Source organism: Thalassophryne amazonica, unplaced genomic scaffold, assembly GCF_902500255.1.
Source record: "Thalassophryne amazonica unplaced genomic scaffold, fThaAma1.1, whole genome shotgun sequence".
Taxonomy (NCBI): Eukaryota; Metazoa; Chordata; class Actinopteri; order Batrachoidiformes; family Batrachoididae; genus Thalassophryne; species Thalassophryne amazonica.
The window spans coordinates 112,501-130,442 of record NW_022986274.1 but is presented as its reverse complement, the minus strand read 5'-3'; the positions used below and the strand labels follow the sequence as shown (position 1 = coordinate 130,442).

At 41.8% G+C, this 17,942-nt stretch overlaps 1 protein-coding gene across 3 annotated transcripts in view; it reads right to left on the bottom strand.

The window, feature by feature from the left end:
- Positions 1 to 17,942, bottom strand: part of poglut2 (protein O-glucosyltransferase 2) — a 62,557-nt gene that overhangs the window by 23,898 nt on the left and 20,717 nt on the right. Inside the window, exon 2 of one of the 3 annotated variants that reach the window (XM_034165475.1) lies at positions 1,321 to 1,526. The exons of the other annotated variants lie outside the window; for them this stretch is intronic. Within the exon in view, the coding sequence (XP_034021366.1) occupies positions 1,321 to 1,526 (206 nt within the window). The remainder of the gene's footprint in view (positions 1 to 1,320; positions 1,527 to 17,942) is intronic. 3 annotated transcript variants of the gene reach the window in all.

Here is a 17,942-nt window from a genome sequence, read left to right as displayed (position 1 = left end):
GCATGGGGGGAGGGGGGTCCCTATGGAAGGTAAATGTGGACATTTTCAAATCAAATGTAAATAAACTTTTTAACATGACCAATTATATAGTTAGCTGCTTACCTTGGCACCTTGGTAGCACTGGTGTCCACACAAGTCATTACAAGTCAACTGCAAATGAGTGGTTGTTCTGTAAGACACAGCCCCTCATCACCGCTCACTCTACTGAACAAATTACTGATTACTGTGCCCATGGTAAACTTAACCTCTTAAACCCTAGAGTTCCCAAATTTGGGGACTTGCCCTGTTTTGGAACATTTGAACACTCACAACTAACCAATGCTGACACCAACATACACTTATTATACATCAAAATGTCAAGCAAAGTCTCCTCTACAAAAGTATCCACTTCAATCACATATAAACTAACCACAGCTGAAACGCCAAGCAAATAAAGGCACAAATCTGAATTTATTTTTTTGGGAAAAAAAAAAACCCTAATTTACTCTTACCAAGTATTATTTACTTTCAGTTTTTTGCATCCACAACATCCCCTACAACCTGTCTTTTAGCTGATCCAAACTTTTGCATTTTTGACCTTGTACAAGCTGAGAAATAAATCATAATGTATGGCTATGTGATTTGGTGAAATAGGCTCTAGGGCTTAAGGGGTTAAACAAAATGTATTCAATTTCACTAAATTTGAACTGGATATCCCAAATAAGGGTATCCTGGACAAGTTCAAAATTGAACATTATCAGTTTTCCCCAGGAACCTCTCAAGATTGGTCACTTTACAAATCAAAGTATTTATTCTTGTGCTCATGTAAACTTCAACAAAATATACCGGCTTTTCACCAAATGAGTGCATCGTGGACATGTTCAAATTTGGTCAAGACCCTCTAAGGTAATCAAATTAACTGAACAAGCCACTGAGTCTTATGTCCATAACAACTTCAACAAAATTTATCACCAAATGTGAAGTGTGCTTCCCAAATGAATGTATCTCAGACAAGTCTGAATTTGAGCATGTCACAAATACCCTCTCAGGACCACCTACTTTACTGAACAGATTATTGATGCTTGTTTAATCTACCAAAGAGATCAAAGCCAATTACGCAGGGGCCATGGTACACATGAACATGTTTTGTTGTTTGAATGTTGGAAAGGAGCTATGATAGCTCATGTTCTGTGTACTATATGGACACAAAAGCTCTCCGATATTTTGATTTTGTCATGAGGGTGAGTCACTAACAAGTGAATTTCAATTTTGACATTTCTTAAAGCTAAAAGGTTTTGTATCTTAGAGATTAGCAACTATTATCAGCATATTGGGTTATACCTTTGAGAATGAAGGGTGAATTGGCGACATGCTTGTTTTTGAGCAGAACACTGATGTGAAGGTCAGTGTAGCTGGCGTACATCCTGTAGCGAACCAAAAAGGAGCCATCCTGACGATCCAGGACCTGAATCCAAATTCTGGTGAACTGCTCTACTGGAGACACAATCTTCACTTCAAATGTCTTCTCACCAGGTGAAGTTGTGAAACTGAGGGCAGAACATGGAAAATTATTTCCTGCATACAAAAAGGTTTAGAGGGAATGACACCAAAAAATTAACACTATTCTGGTGTTTGAGAAAGTTAATACAGTAGGCTAGATGTCAAAATGAAATCTGAAATAATTGATTGTGAAAAATCAAAATTATGCAGTCTGTGGAAATTATTGGAGTTGTCCATACACAGTGCTCTCCAAAAGTATTGGAACACATTTTAATTTGTTTATGCCATTTCAACTAAAAACATTTCTAAAATGATCTTCTTTAAACTCAAACTCAAAGCAAATCTCTACAATGATATAAATTAATAAAAAATATAAAAGTCAAGATGATGGGTTGCATACGTAATAGAACACTTTCATATAATAACTGTAAATCAGTTTTATTGCCAGTTTTCTTCAGACAAGTCAGGGGATGGATCCATGAACATTTCCAAGTCAATGAATATGTCTTGGACTTATTTATGTCAATTATGAAGAAATACAAATAGTATGGCACTCCATGGTAAATCTGTATGGAGTAGATTTTTTTTTTTTTTTTTTTTTCACCAAAACATTAAATCTAGGTTTGCACCTCAGATGCACCTTCTGGCAACTTGTAGCTGAACTTTCAGGTCTTCTTAAAAAGAACCAAACTAAGGTCCACCACAAAGGAGCCAAACCCGGCCACCAGCGACAGATGAAATCTGCTTATCCCACATCTTCCACGGACCAGCTACGTACCCGGTAAAAGGTTCCAGCAAGGGTTTTGTTGTCAATGGATGCAAAGTGGCTTTAAACATATTAATTTAATAATTTTAATAATAATATTTGGCCTTGGCGGCACAGTGGCTTAGTGGTTAGCACTGTTGTCTCACAGCAAGAAGGTTGTGGGTTCAATTCCCGTGGCCTTTCTGTGTGGAGTTTGCATGTTCTCCCCGTGTTTGCATGGGTTTCCTCCGGGTGCTCCGGTTTCCTCCCACATCCAAAGACATGCGGGTTAGGTGAATTGGTATCTTTAAATTGTCCTTAGGTGTGCGTGTGGGTGTGTCTGTGTTTGTTTGTCTGTTTGTGGCCCTGCGGCAGACTGGCGTCCTGTCCTGGGTGTACCCCGCCTCACGCCCTATGACTGCTGGGATAGGCTCCAGCCCCCCCCCCCCGACCCTTAATTGGACTAAGTGGTAGAAGATGAATGGATGGATGGATATTTGGCCTTAAAATGCATCACTAAATTCAAATCAGATTTATTTACTTAATTCCTTAAACTTTATTTCACTGCTTTCTTTCAACGTCTCATGAGTAACAATTGTGTCCATAACAAACTTATTTAGTCATTGTCATATACTCAAATGCCAGTAAACTGTTCATTTTTCCTTGTATATTTGTAAATAAAATGTAAATATTCCTGTTGTCACAGGGCCACAAACAGACAAACACATTCACACCACGCTCTATGACTGCTGGGATAGGCTCCAGTCCCCCGCGACCCTTGATTGGACTAAACCCCCGTTTACACATAGACGGTAAACTCTCCCGGAAGCGTCCCGGCAGAGATTTTGCCCCCTCCGGGCCGTTTTAGGGATCACACGCCATAGTTAACGCCGGCGCACGGGGGCGTGGTTTGGTTCCGGCTTCACCGGGAATCATCGAAAAAATTATTCAACATGTCGAATAATTTCGGGAGCGCTCCCGGAGAAGTGGCCTGACGACGGAGACAACACGAACAATGGTGTTTGATACTTTTTAATCGCCGTGTCATCCCGCCCCTTCCTGTAGTCCCGCAGTTTACACCGCCGTAATTGCCGGCTGGCGTTGTATCCCTAACCAACGGCGTGTAAACCGACGATAGAGCCCACATCGGCGTCCTCAAAGGTGTTTTAACCGGCGACAGAGGCAGACAAAACGGCGGCGCTAGCGGACAGTACCCTGTTCTAAACGCCACCTCCCGGTTAACGGCGTTCCAAACGGCCGATAGGCGGCGGTCAGTATAAAAACGCTAGTGCGCTGCATGCAGGTCTCTCACTCGCGGCCAGCTCCAGATATTTTTGCAGAGAAGCTCCAGTATACCTCCTAAAATAAAACTGGCAGCGGCAAGGACTTACCAAGAGGTCTGGTTCAGAAGCATAGGGTAGTCCTGTGGTGCAGAAGAGCAACATGTTAAGGAGGGAAAAAAGGAGAAAAAAGAAAAGGCTGAGAGATGAGCTCCCTGTCACTCCCTCCCCCTGCACTGACAGCTGCTTCAGCCTATTATACTCTGGGGACGGTGCCTATAAGCAAAAGTTCTTGGAGTAAAGCAGGATTTGCCTGGATAAATCCAGTGGTACACAGGGCATTATCGGTGGCAGCAGAACACCGCCGTTCTCACGCGCGTCTTAACCTGCGATTATAAAGGATAGAACTGAGTATTAACCCGCATTGCCTGACGTGCCGGATGCTACGGCGTCAAAACTCCGCTTTATTCGGCGGATTTAGCGGCGTTTTATCCGCGTATCTGCAGCTAGTACGGCGTTCAAAACAACGGCGAAATGCTCCGCCCCTTTCCACCGTGAAAACAGCCGGAACTACCACGAACTTCGGTCTACGTACTACCCGTGGACAAAACCGTCTATGTGTAACCTGGGCTTAACACTTTAGAGCCTGAAGCCCCTTTCACACCGGGGCTGCTCCCAGCTGCTTTCTGTGGTGTCATGACGACGCAGGTTCTCTGCACAGAGAAGTCAGATTGCACAGTTTGCCTGCAGAGAACCTGACTTCTCTTCTACTTTATATTTGTTTATATTTGTTCTTGTGCAGAGCTGCGCTCTGAGTTCTGTTATAGTTTATCTTTCCTCCTTTGACCGTGAGATGCGCGCGAACCGTCCTTAAGCAAATGTGGAGATGTCTGGAGTTCTACTTGATGTTGACATGTCCTGTCTCAGGACGTATGTCCTTTTTTTTTTTTTTTACTGTGATGTGAGAGTTTGAGCAGAGAACAAGGAACTAAGTCTGCCTGCAGCCAGACTTTTTTTTTTCTTTTAAATGTTCATATGTGCGCGTGTGAACGAACGTCCATGAGTGGACTAGAGATGTCCGGACTTTTTATTGGATATTTCTGGCAATCAGTCTGTGAGGAGGACTTTTATGGATTTTATTTAAACACATTTGTGAGAGAAGAAGCTGCACCTGCTTCTCAGTGCCTCTCTTCACCAGACAGCTCCACACAGAGAGGAGCTGAGCTGCAATCAGCATTTTTTTTTCTGTGGTCTTTTTTTTTCAGCATGTAGTTTTTACTGCATTAAGTACACGGTATAAAAATCCTGAGTGATTTATACTGCAAGAACAATGGAACACAGCAGGAATCATATACTCAACAAAAATATAAATGCAACACTTTTGGTTTTGCTCCCATTTTGTATGAGATGAACTCAAAGATCTAAAACTTTTTCCACATACACAATATCACCATTTCCCTCAAATATTGTTCACAAACCAGTCGAAATCTGATAGTGGGCACTTCTCCTTTGCTGAGATAATCCATCCTACCTCACAGGTGTGCCATATCAAGATGCTGATTAGACACCATGATTAGTGCACAGGTGTGCCTTAGACTGCCCACAATAAAAGGTGCAGTTTTGTTTTATTGGGGGGGGGGGGGGGGATACCAGTCAGTATCTGGTGTGCCTCATGCAGTGCAACACATCTCCTTCGCATAGAGTTGATCAGGTTGTCAATTGTGGCCTGTGGAATGTTGGTCCACTCCTCTTCAATGGCTGTGCGAAGTTGCGACGACGAACTGGAGTCAGGTCGAGACCCCGATGAGGACGACGAGCATGCAGATGAGCTTTCCTGAGACGGTTTCTGACAGTTTGTGCAGAAATTCTTTGGTTATGCAAACCGATTGTTTCAGCAGCTGTCCGAGTGGCTGGTCTCAGACGATCTTGGAGGTGAACATGCTGGATGTGGAGGTCCTGGGCTGGTGTGGTTACACGTGGTCTGCGGTTGTGAGGCTGGTTGGATGTACTGCCAAATTCTCTGAAACGCCTTTGGAGACGGCTTATGGTAGAGAAATGAACATTCAATACCCGACTTGCTTCCTCCTTTGCGCCCCTCGCACTGATGTGGCGCCGAGCTGCATCGTCTTGGTACTGAGTTGCTCCCACGCGGCGGCGTCATAATGGAGCAACTGGGAGCACCCCCAGTGTGAAAGGGGTTTCAGCCTGTGCAAAATTGCGCAGGGAAAGGTACCCCACTCTACTCCAAGAGCCCATCATTGTGGCACAATGGTTCATTAACGAGCTATTCACTAGCCCAAACATATGTTAATGCAGCATGCAGTCCCCAATCTTCTACATCCCAGTAGCACAAGCGCACTGAACAGAAGTCCCACAAAAGAGAACAGAAGTCCCAGAAAAGAGAAGAGAAGGCCCAGAAAAGCAAGGACGCAAGTGAAAACTCCAAGATATTTACATTTTGCTTTTATATTGTAGTACTGGCTGTGTTCACGTCTTTCTGTTTATAGTTTTATTTATATGTGCTCCAAAATGCAAAACAATTCTTCCCTTTTGGGCAACAGAGGTTTCATTTTATCTTTAGGCAGGACCTTGTGAGACAGCGAGAGATGGAACTGTTTGGGTTCAGCGACAAATTGAGGACTTCAGCACCGTTTTGTTATTTTAAATGTCATCACCTATATGGTGATGACATTTAAAATAAAGTATGGTGGCTGATAGGCAGCATGGTGGCACAGTGTTTAGGATACTTTCTCACTGGGCTGGATTTCCTGCCAATTCGCTGGATGGTGCTCTTCACTTGCAGGGCATCACAAGTGTTGTGCCTGGATTTTGAACTGTTCAAAGTTGGTGAGGTGTCAGGGCTCCTCCCAGTATGTTCCCAGAACTGTTGCTGGTGTTGTGCAACCCTCCGAATGCACTCATTGGCACTCCTAACACGAGCGATTCATGAGAGAATCCTGGGAGGGCTGGGCCACACACATGAGCTGCTGGGGAGCATGGCAAAATAGCGGGGATGATCAGAGAGGAACAGCCACTTCTGGAAGTGGCCGAGCTGCTACCAGCCTGGCCACAGTTGCAGCAGACATCAGGACTCCCATTCAATCTTTCTGGACTTACGCATTAAATGTTTTTTTTTTTCAGCACCGTTCAGCCAACGTAGACAACCCCGATGGAGATTGCAAGACGCAAAGTGACTAGTCGCTTGTAAAGCTTCCTTTGTCTATTTGACATCAGCATGCTGAGGACCATCATAGACTGCACAGTACACAAAGCCCGCAAAACAAACCCTGACTGGAGCACAAGTGTCTACAAGCTGATGGCATTCATCACTGTTTTATTCTTCAGAGGAGCGATTGGCAGAACCGGTGCCATGCGTGACTGCTGGTCAAAATGTTTCAGCATTCCGTAAATCATGTCCACAATGTCCCGAGACCGATATGAAGAGTTGATGCACTATTTACGCTTCGTTATCCAGGACACCCGTTTGGAACGCATGCAGATGGACAAATTTGCTGCCATTTCAGACATTTGGGGGCGCTTTGTTCAGAACTGTGTGCTGTCGTACAACCCAGGGCAACACATAACAGTTGATGAACAACAAAGGTCCGATGTCCTTTTCTGCAATACACTGCATCTAAACCGGACAAGTTTGGAATAAAGTTTTGGATTGCAGCAGACTTGGACACTAAGTACATGTGCAATGCCATTCCTTACTTAGGAAAACACCCCAGCTGTGCCATAGGAGAGCGACTTTAAGACAATGTTGTGACAAGGCTTATGGAACCCTTTTTGGACAGAGGCAGAACTGTCACTATGAACAATTTTTTCACATCGTTGTCTCTGGCGAACAGGCTTCTACAACGCAACACAACTCTGCTCGGCACAATAAACAAAATTTGACAGGAAGTTCCAGAGCAGGTAAAAAAACACCAGAGAACATGAGTTTTCAACACAGGTGTTCACTTCTGGCAGTGCCCTGCTAACAGTTTATGCAGCTAAAAAGAAGAAAAATGTGTGTCTTCTCAGCACGCTGCATAAGAAAGTGGAGCTTGAAGAAGATTTGCGGCGAAAACCAAATGTAATCAGACTATAATCATTTGAAATGTGTTGTTGATGTGCTGGATCAAAAACTGCGTGCTTACACAGTGTGCACAGGAACACGGAGATGGCCTATACCTGTCTTCCACAACATCCTGGACACTGCTGCTGTTAATGCACATGTACTGTACAAGGCATATACAGGATCAAAGGAGTCGAGGGGAAAGTTCCAGCATAAGCTTGCAACTGAACTGAGAAATAGACACATGCAGGAACGCGCACTGGAAAGAGAGGAAAAGGAGGCACTACGTGAAATAAGAAGAGTTTCTGAAGGTTAAAACAACAACATGCCAAGTGCGTCAGAGTTGCAACAGAAATCGCAGTACAGAGAAATGTGCCATTTGCCACAAGTACACCTGTCGGAAATGTAGGAAAGGATCTCCATTCGTGTGTAAAAATTGCTAAAAAACTAAAAAAAAAAAAAAAAAAAAAAAGGGAACACTGTACATAGGAACTCACAATTTATTGACTGTGCTCACAAATTGTTTATCAATGTGATTTCTCTTGAATATTTTTATGTGTGAAATAAATGTTTTTTCACTGAAGTCCTTTGTTTGGTCTATCCTTCAATTTAGGCCAGGGATGCCCAACACTGGTCCTCAAGACCTGTTTTCCTACATGTCTCCCTCTTTCAACACAGTCTGAGTGGGGCAAGGGAGCAGGTACTGATCTAATTTGCAACTCAAAGGAACCAGTCAATAGGGTGATCACCACAACACTAATTTGAGAGGGGGAGGAGGGCCTTGCAGCAGCGGCAGAAAGTTCCAGGCGTTCTAGTGCGGTTGAAGATGAGTGTGTGTGTGTGTGTGTGTGTGTGTGTGTGTGTGTATTCCTGTTGTGGTTTATTGTGTTCAGGTGGAAACAGTATTGGTCAACCGTATCGTAGAAGTTACGACTTTCATATTTGAGACTGATTAATTGACTGTCTAAATTAAAGGTCCTAATCTTTTATAAAAATAAAAAAAAACTAGGTGGTGCCCTATTACAAGGTAATTAAATGTATTCCAAATAATTATTAAATCTTAAAATTGTTAATTATTTTGGTGACCCATTGAATGAGGTCCAGTCCAATTTAATCCAATTTTGGATCTTGGTAATTATACAGCTACAGCTTGTTGTCGCAGTGTGTGGCCAAGTTTAAAGTTTAACAACTGCAAATAATTGCAAATCATTATTTTTCACTACAGTATTTATGGTGCACAGTACACAAACATATTCATTTAATAATTTTAATAATAATATTTGACTTTGTTTGAACTGGATGTCCAAAAATAAGAGTATCCTGGACAAGTTCACCATGCATTTAAAGCACGCTGAACTTGGTAATGTTAGAGGCCACTTGGATATTAAAATATAGAAGATGTGCAGCAAAGTTTACCTACTACTGCACTGCAAACCACTGCTAATTATTGATTAAATTATTTAAATTCACTACATTTTATTTTTAATTTATTTCTTCACAACATACAAGTTTTGACTTAAATTTCTGAAAATTGATGTATTCGTGGTAAATTAAGTCACAAGTGACCATTTACAACTGAAATAATTTTCTGTGGCCATTAACAGGCAATACAATATTGTTGAACAACAATAATACAACAAACAATAATATAATATTAAATTTCTCTGATGTACTGGCAGAAACAAAGTATGTATTTGCTCTTAAGGTAAATGTCCTGTCTGCACTCTTCAATAACCCAACAGGACATGCCTATTTCCACGCTATGCTGAAGACAACCCAGGGGAGAATACCCAATTAAACTTTTGGAATATTATCAGGCATACTGCCAATTTTTTGACAAATTCATTCTTTTTGCATGTCAAAGTATTGTGAAAGTTTGGTAAAAATGCAGCCATGGACCAACCCAGATTGTGACTGAGGCCTCTGCACACACACACACAAAAAATTTTTATTTCAGCATTTACAGTATACTTTTTGTTTCAAACGTGTAAATATTTGAACAGCAATGCTGTATTTTTTATGCCTCTGTACATCACCACAATGGAGTTGCAATCAAACACTCAAGATGTCTTAGTAGCACAGACTGTTTTAAACAGTCCAAGGGGTTAAAAAAAACAAAACAAAACACACCGCATTAATAATTTATGAATTACAGACATTTTATACATAATCCTAACCTAAGCCTAACTATTCGGACAAAGTAAATATAAGTGTTACTGTTATTATAAATAATCCATTTTATAGCCAATTTACTTTTGAGAAGTCAGGGAATGAATACATAAACATCTCCAAGTCACTGAATGTACTGGATTTCACAAAAAAAAAAAAAAAAAATCTCTAAAAATACAAACAGCATGGTACTGTATGGTATATTTGTCTGAAGTATGTAAGTGTTAAAAATGGAGAGACCATTACAACAGGTTCTAAAGGAGTTACAAGGTTCTGTGGATGTAACTGGAAAAACTGGGGACAGTACTTTTAGCTAGTTTTATCACCAGTCACAACTTTGTGGTGTAGTGGAAAAAAGAAGGATTTTTATACAAGAAAGCAGCTCAAATCTAGGCTTTAGTCTCACATGTTCCTTCTGGCAAACTTTTATCTTTCTTTTTTTTATCTTTTCTCTGTGCCACTTCACATATAATGGGTAATTCATTATCCATTGCAAACTTTCAACTATATATTTACCATACCATAAAGTTGGTATGGTTGGTACCATACCAACCAGACACCTACTAGCTACATAATGCTGAAAAAGCCCAGAGAGGTACGATGGAGCTAAACCATGGATGGACTTAAAAATGAATATAAGACTTTTAAAATAAACCATATAATGGACTGGCAACCAATGAAGTGCGGCCAGGACAGGAGTCACATTCTCCGTCCTCTGAGCCCCTGTAAAAAGCCATGCCATAGCATTCTGTACCAACTGCTGAAGGGAGAGAAGTGACTGATTTACTCCCACATAGAGCGAATTACAGTAATCCACAGGAGATGACAGAAAAGCATGAATAACCATCTCAAAATGTTGCCTGGAAAGAAAAGGTTTCACTATTGCCAAACACCTCAAATGATAAAAAACAGAATTCACCACTGCTGCAATTTGACTGTTCATTTTAAGATCACCACCCATCTTAAAACTAAGATTAAGACTAACAGGTTTAAAATATGCTTCCAGGGGTCCCACATTGATAAAAGGGGGCTCACAAAGACTACTAGATCCAAAAACCACCACCTCTGTTTTCTTTTCATTAAAACTTAGGAAATTCAAGGAAAGCCAGGCTTTAATAACCTCTAAACATGCCAGGGGTCATTTCAACAACTGACCACAGGCAAATAAAATTGGCAATCTGCATAGCAGTGGAATAAAATCCCATGTCTTCTAAAAATAGTCCCCAGAGGCAATAAATATAGAGAAAAAAAGCAAAGACCCCAAAATAGACCACTGTTGAACACCACATGACAAAGGGACTACAGAAGATTGAAGCCACCCCAGAAGACAAACTATGATTTATAAATGCAAGCACCCGCTGCCTGATACACAACAAAATTTCTTTAAAAAAAATCATGGTGAGACAGGATCATAAAAAGAATCTGATTTGACGTGCCCTACTACATCCTTTAAAAATGAAAACGTCACTGATTCAAACAGAATAAAGCGACAGGACAAGAAACCAAAGCCAAAGGGTCAAAGGCAGGAACTAAAATTGAAGCCTTAATATTATCAACTTTTTCCATAAAAAAATCCCATCCCATGGGCCCCATGGAATAATTTATAAACATAACCCAATCTAAAGTCCATGGATTCCCATGGGCTCTAGATTGGGTCATGTTTATAAAATAGGAAACTGACATTTTTCAAGGGTGGTAATAAATTATGCAAAGATTGTAATATGTATATGTCATGGATAGACATGGGCTGATAACCATTTTCACGGTATACCGCGGTATGAAAAAGTCACAGTATCAAAACGACTAAAATTTTCCGTTATACCATCCCTACGGTATGAGCGGGTTCTGAGAATTCTTGACATGCAGAGCAGAGGCAGCCGCTGGTGCCCTTCACCCTGGCGCACACCTCTGTCTTTGTTTACAAACAGGCAGCTAACGTTAGCTAGCTGTGCATCATGGCTGAAGGAGGCAAAGCCTGCACTGAACTTTTCCCTCTGTCTAAAAGGACCAAGTCGGCTTTTTCATTTTATTTTCCGCAGAATAGCCCTTCAAGCCAAAAACGGTGGCAACAAAGCCCCATAGCTATGGCCTGTGTCAGACGCGGTGCGATTCAACATACCTGCAAAGGATTACATGGAAGGAGTAAACTTTATCCCATCCTTGAAACCACTGAGAAGTACAAGCGGTGGACTCGAGTCGTGCTTGTGATCGACTGAATTTCTCCCACAAACGTCAAGAAGGACAAATACATCTATTCCAAGCACTTTGTTGGTGAAGCTGGACCAATACTGAGCATCCGGAGTTCTAGACATTATTCCAGCCACGTTTCTCCCTAAGCAAGTAAGTCATGTTTCCCATGGTGCAGATGCTTCATGTCTGAAAGAGTGACTATTATTTTGGTATTTTCTCTAAAGTTATCAGTGGTATAGTACTTGTAGTGGTAGACATCGCATAAATTAGTGTGCCTGAATCACACAAGCTTCATACGCAAATAGCCATAATGTTGTTAAACCACATTTTAAAGCTATACATAATACCATGAAACCGCGGTATTTTTGCCCACGGTTATCATACCGTCCAAATCTCATACCATGCCTAGTCACGGACATGAGCGAGCAAAGCTCTTCAGCATCTCACCATGTCATTTAGATCCTTCAGACTATTTTCTCAATAAATGCTTCTGGGGAACACTGGCATTGCTAAACACCTTCAGTTTCCCTCTAAATATGGCCCTCTTAACCCCCCACCATTTTACCCATTTTCTTTATTTGCACCTCACATGTCTGGAAAGTCCTCACCATCTCAGTTAGGTCCTTCAGACTTTATTTTCAGTAAATGCTTCTGGGGAGCATTAGCATAGCTAAAAAACCTTCAGCTTCAAGTTGGCTTCGCCTCCCAGACCACCTCAACTACAGCCATCTTAACCCCCCCACCATTTTTACCATTTTTCTTTATTTGTGTCTCACATGCCTGGAAAGTCCTCACCATCTCATTTAAGTCCTTCACACTTTATTTTCAGCAAATTCTTTTGGGGAGCATTGGCATGGCTAAAAGCCATGCCCTCTTAACCCCCTGCCACTTTACACATTTTTTTTTAAAATGCAGATGTAAATTAATATTCTCAGTATTCAGCAAGCCCTAGACAGTAGGGCTCTACAATATGGCCAAATTATCAGATCTCAATATTGAAGTCATTATATCTCTATCAATATGACAGTATACGATATGACAATGATTTCACACAAAGTACAGTGAAAACTAAGCATTCATAAACAAAACAGTAATAATATCACACTCATTTTGCACTCATCATAAGGTTAGGATACAGTGCCCTCCAAAAGTATTGGAACACTTGCTATGTCACACATTTTAATTTGTTTATGCCATTTCAATTACAAAAAAAAAAACCAACAAATTAAATTAGCTTCCTTAAGCTCAAACTGAAAGCAAATCTCTAATACTTTATACGAGGTCTGTCCAAAAAGTATCAGACCTTTTTATTTTTTTCAAAAACCATATGGATTTAAATCATGTGTGCTTGCATGAGCCAACCTTGAACCTTCATGCGCATGCGTGATTTTTTTCACGCCCATCGGTTGCATCATTCGCCTGTGAGCAGGCTTTGTGTGAGCACTGGTCCTCCCCTCTCGTTGGATTTTCATTACGAGGTGGAACGATTTGGAGCTTTGCTGCATCAAATTTTTCTAGAAACTGTGAGACAGCCAGGTGGAAACCATTCGGAAGATTCAGGCGGCTTTCGGTGACAATCCTATGGGCATCACACAGATTAAGGAGCGTTACAACCGGTTTAAAGACGGCGCACAATGGCGGAGGGTGCGCCGCGCTCCGATCGGCCATCGACATGCTGAAACGACCAGATCATTTCCAAAGTGAACGCTGTGTTGATCCGGGATGTCGTCTGACTACCAGAGAAATTGCAGAAGAGGTGGACATCAGCACTTTTTTGGCACATTCCATTGTTACAGGAGATTTTGTAATGAAAGACGTGTGGAAGTTGGAAGTCTCACAGGACATGTTGTGACATGTCCAGCTCTTACACAATTTCTCGGATACTTACTCGACTGAAAAGCCACCGAAAGCCGTTTGAATCTTCCGAATGGTTTCCACCTGGCTGTCTCTCACAGTTTCTGGAAAAATTTGATTCAGCGCTGCTCCAATCGTTCAGACAATTTCCTCAAAATGAAATCCAACGAGGGGGGAGGACCAGTGCTCACTCATAGCCTGCTCACAGGCGAATGACGCACCCGACAGGCGTGAAAAAACTCACACATGCAAACGAAGGTTCAAGGCTGGCTCATGCAAGCACACGATTCAAATCCATAAGGTTTTTGAAAAAAATAAAAAGGTCTGATACTTTTTGGACAGACCTCGTATACGAGGTCTGTTAGAAAAGTATCCGACCTTATTTTTTTGAAAAACCACATGGATTTCAATCACGTGTGATTACGTCAGACATGCTTGAACCCTCATGGGCATGCAAGAGTTTTTACACGCCTGTCGGTTACGTCATTCGCCTGTGGGCAGTCTTTGAGTGAGGAGTGGCCCACCCTCTCGTCAATTTTTCATTGTTTAGGAATGGCTCAGAGACTGCTGCTTTGTTTGATAAAATTTTTTTCAAAACTGTAAAGCAAAACTGAGTGGACACCATTCGATAAATTCAGCTGGTTTTCTGTAAAAATTTTAACGGCTGATGAGAGATTTTGGTCTGGTAGGGTCGCTTTAAGGACAGCCAACGGTGCCTGACGGCGATCTGCGCTTTGAGGCGGCAGCGTCTCGCCGTTTCAAGTTGAAAACTTCCACATTTCAGGCTCTGTTGACCCAGGAAGTCGTCAGAGAACAGAGAACTTTCAGAAGAAGTCGGCATGAGGAGTTTATTCGGACATTCCATTGTTAACGGACATTTCGTAATGAAAGAATGTGCGGGCAGAGTCGCATGTCGGGCCGGACCCGACCGCGGGGGTCGCGACAGGAAAAACACCTCCGTTGGAAACCTTAACGGGCAAGTTGGAACATGCCCAAGCTGTTAAACAATTTCTCAGTTACTCACTTGTTGAAAGCCATCAAAAGCCACCTGAATTTTACAAATGGTTTTCAACACGGATGTGTTTTTCCTGTCGCGGCGCACACAGATTCGCCGAGTCGTCACGGAAACGACACGGCGAATTTGCGCGCACGTCTTTCATTACAAAATGTCCTTAAGCAGTGGAATGTCCGCATAAAGTCCTCATGCCGGCCTCTTCTGAATCTTCTCTGTTCTCTCACAACGTCCTGGGTGAATTAAGCCTTAAATTAGGATGTTTTCAGCTCGAAACAGGCCGACGACGGCGCCTGGAAGCGCTGCGCGATGTCGTGCTCCGTGGGAAGTCCTTACAGCGACAGAAACACCCCATAATCTCTCATCAGCCGTTAAACTTTTCACCGAAAACCAGCTAAATTTCTCGAATAGTCCGTAACCTTAGTCCGTGAAGAAGACTCCCCATTTACATGAAAAATTGTAATCTATTAGATAAATATAATTCAAACCACTGCAGCACAGTGTCTTTAATACTTATGGCATGCTCTAATCTCTGTAATAAAATTTTATGGTCAACAGTATCAAAAGCTGCACTGAGGTCTAACAGGATGAGCACAGAGATGAGGCCACTGTCTGAGGCCATAAGAAGATCATTTGTAACCTTCAGTAATGCTGTTTCCTCTGCAGATGATCAGTTAGCTGTTTTACAACTACCCTTTCAAGAATTTTTGAGAGAAAAGGAAGGTTGGAGATTGGCCTATAATTAGCTAAGATAGCTGGGTCAAGTGATGGCTTTTTAAGTAATGGTTTAATTACTGCCACCTTAAAAGCCTGTGGTACATAGCCAACTAATAAAGATAGATTGATCATATTTAAGATCGAAGCATTAAATAATGGTAGGGCTTCCTTGAGCAGCCTGGTAGGAATGGGGTCTAATAGACATGTTGATGGTTTGGAGGAAGTGACTAATGAAAGTAACTCAGACAGAACAATCGGAGAGAAAGAGTCTAACCAAATACCAGCACTACTGAAAGCAGTCGAACATAAAGATATGTCTTTGGGATGGTTATGAATAATTTTTTCTCTAACAGTTAAAATTTTATTTGCAAAGAAAGTCATGAAATCATTACTAGTTAAAGGAATACTCGGCTCAATAGAGCTCTGACTCTTTGTCAGCCTGGCTACAGTGCTGAAAAGAAACCTGGGGTTGTTCTTATTTTCTTCAATTAGTGATGAATAGTAAGATGTCCTAGCTTTACGGAGGGCTTTTTTTATAGAGCAACAGACTCTTTTTCCAGGCTAAATGAAGATCTTCTAAATTAGTGAGACGCCATTTCCTCTCCAGCTTACAGGTTATCTGCTTTAAGCTGCGGGTTTGTGGGTTATACCACGGAGTCAGGCACTTCTGATTTAAGGCTCTCTTTTTCAGAGGAGCTACAGCATCCAAAGTTGTGCTCAATGAGGATGTAAAGCTATTGACAAGATAATCTATCTCACTCACAGAGTTTAGGTAGCTACTCTGCACTGTGTTGGTATATGGCATTGAAGAACTTAAAGAAGGAATCATATCCTTAAACCTCATTACAGCGCTTTCAGAAAGACTTCTACTGTAATGAAACTTATTCCCCACTGCTGGGTAGTCCATTAAAATAAATGTAAATGTTATTAAGAAATGATCAGACAAAAAGGGGTTTTCAGGGAATACTGTTAAGTCTTCAATTTCTATGCCATATGTCAGAACAAGATCTAAAGTGTGGCTAAGGTGGTGGGTGGGCTCATTTACATTTTGAGCAAAGCCAATTGAGTCTAATAATAGATTAAATGTAGTGTTGAGGCTGTCATTCTCAGCATCTATGTGGATGTTAAAATCACCCACTATAATTATCTTTTCTGAGCTAAGCACTAAGTCAGAGAAATGGTCTGAAAAAAATCACAGACACTCACAGTAACGACCAGGTGGACGATGGATAATAATAAATAAAACTGTTTTTTGAGACTTCCAATTTGGATGGACAAGACTAAGAGACAAGCTTTCAAATGAATTAAAGCTCTGTTTGGGTCTTTGATTAATTAATAAGCTGGAGTGGAAGATTGCTGCTACTCCTCCTCCTCCTCCTCGACCCGTGCTTCGAGCATTCTGGCAGTCAGTGTGACTCGGGGGTGTTGACTCATTTAAACTAACATATTCATCCTGCTGTAACCAGGTTTCTGTAAGGCAGAATAAATCAATATGTTGATCAATTATTATATCATTTACTAACAGGGACTTAGAAGAGAGAGACCTAATGTTTAATAGACCACATTTAACTGTTTTAGTCTGTGGTGCAGTTGAAGGTGCTATATTATTTTTCTTTTTGAATTTTTATGCTTAAATAGATTTTTGCTGGTTATTGGTGGTCTGGGAGCAGGCACCGTCTCTACAGGGATGGGGTATTGGGGGGATGGCAGGGGGAGAGAAGCTGCAGAGAGGTGTGTAAGACTACAACTCTGCTTCCTGGTCCCAACCCTGGATAGTCACGATTTGGAGGGTTTAATAAAATTGGCCAGATTTCTAGAGATGAGAGCTGCTCCATCCAAAGTGGGATGGATGCCGTCTCTCCTAACAAGACCAGGTTTTTCCCCAGAAGCTTTGCCAATTATCTATGAAGCCCACCTCATTTTTTGGACACCACTCAGACAGCCAGCAATTCAGGGTGAACATGCGGCTAAACATGTCACTCCCGGTCCGATCGGATTGGGGAGGGGCCCAGAGAAAACTACAGAGTCCGACATTGTTTTTGCAAAGTTACACACTGATTCAATATTAATTTTAGTGACCTCCGATTGGCGTAACCGGGTGTCATTACTGCCGACGTGAATTACAATCTTACCAAATTTACGCTTAGCATTAGCCAGCAGTTTCAAATTTCCTTCAGTGTCGCCTGCTCTGGCTCCCGGAAGACATTTGTCTATGGTTGGTGGTGTCGCTAACTTCACATTTCTCAAAACAGAGTCGCCAATAACCAGAGTTTGTTCCTCGGCGGGTGTGTCACCGAGTGGGGAAAAAGGGTTAGAGATGTGAACGGGTTGGTGGTGTACAGGGGGCTTCTGTTTAGAACTATGCTTCTTCCTCACAGTCACCCAGCCTGCTTTCCCGGCTGCTCGGGATCTGCCAGAGGGAAACTAACGGCGGCT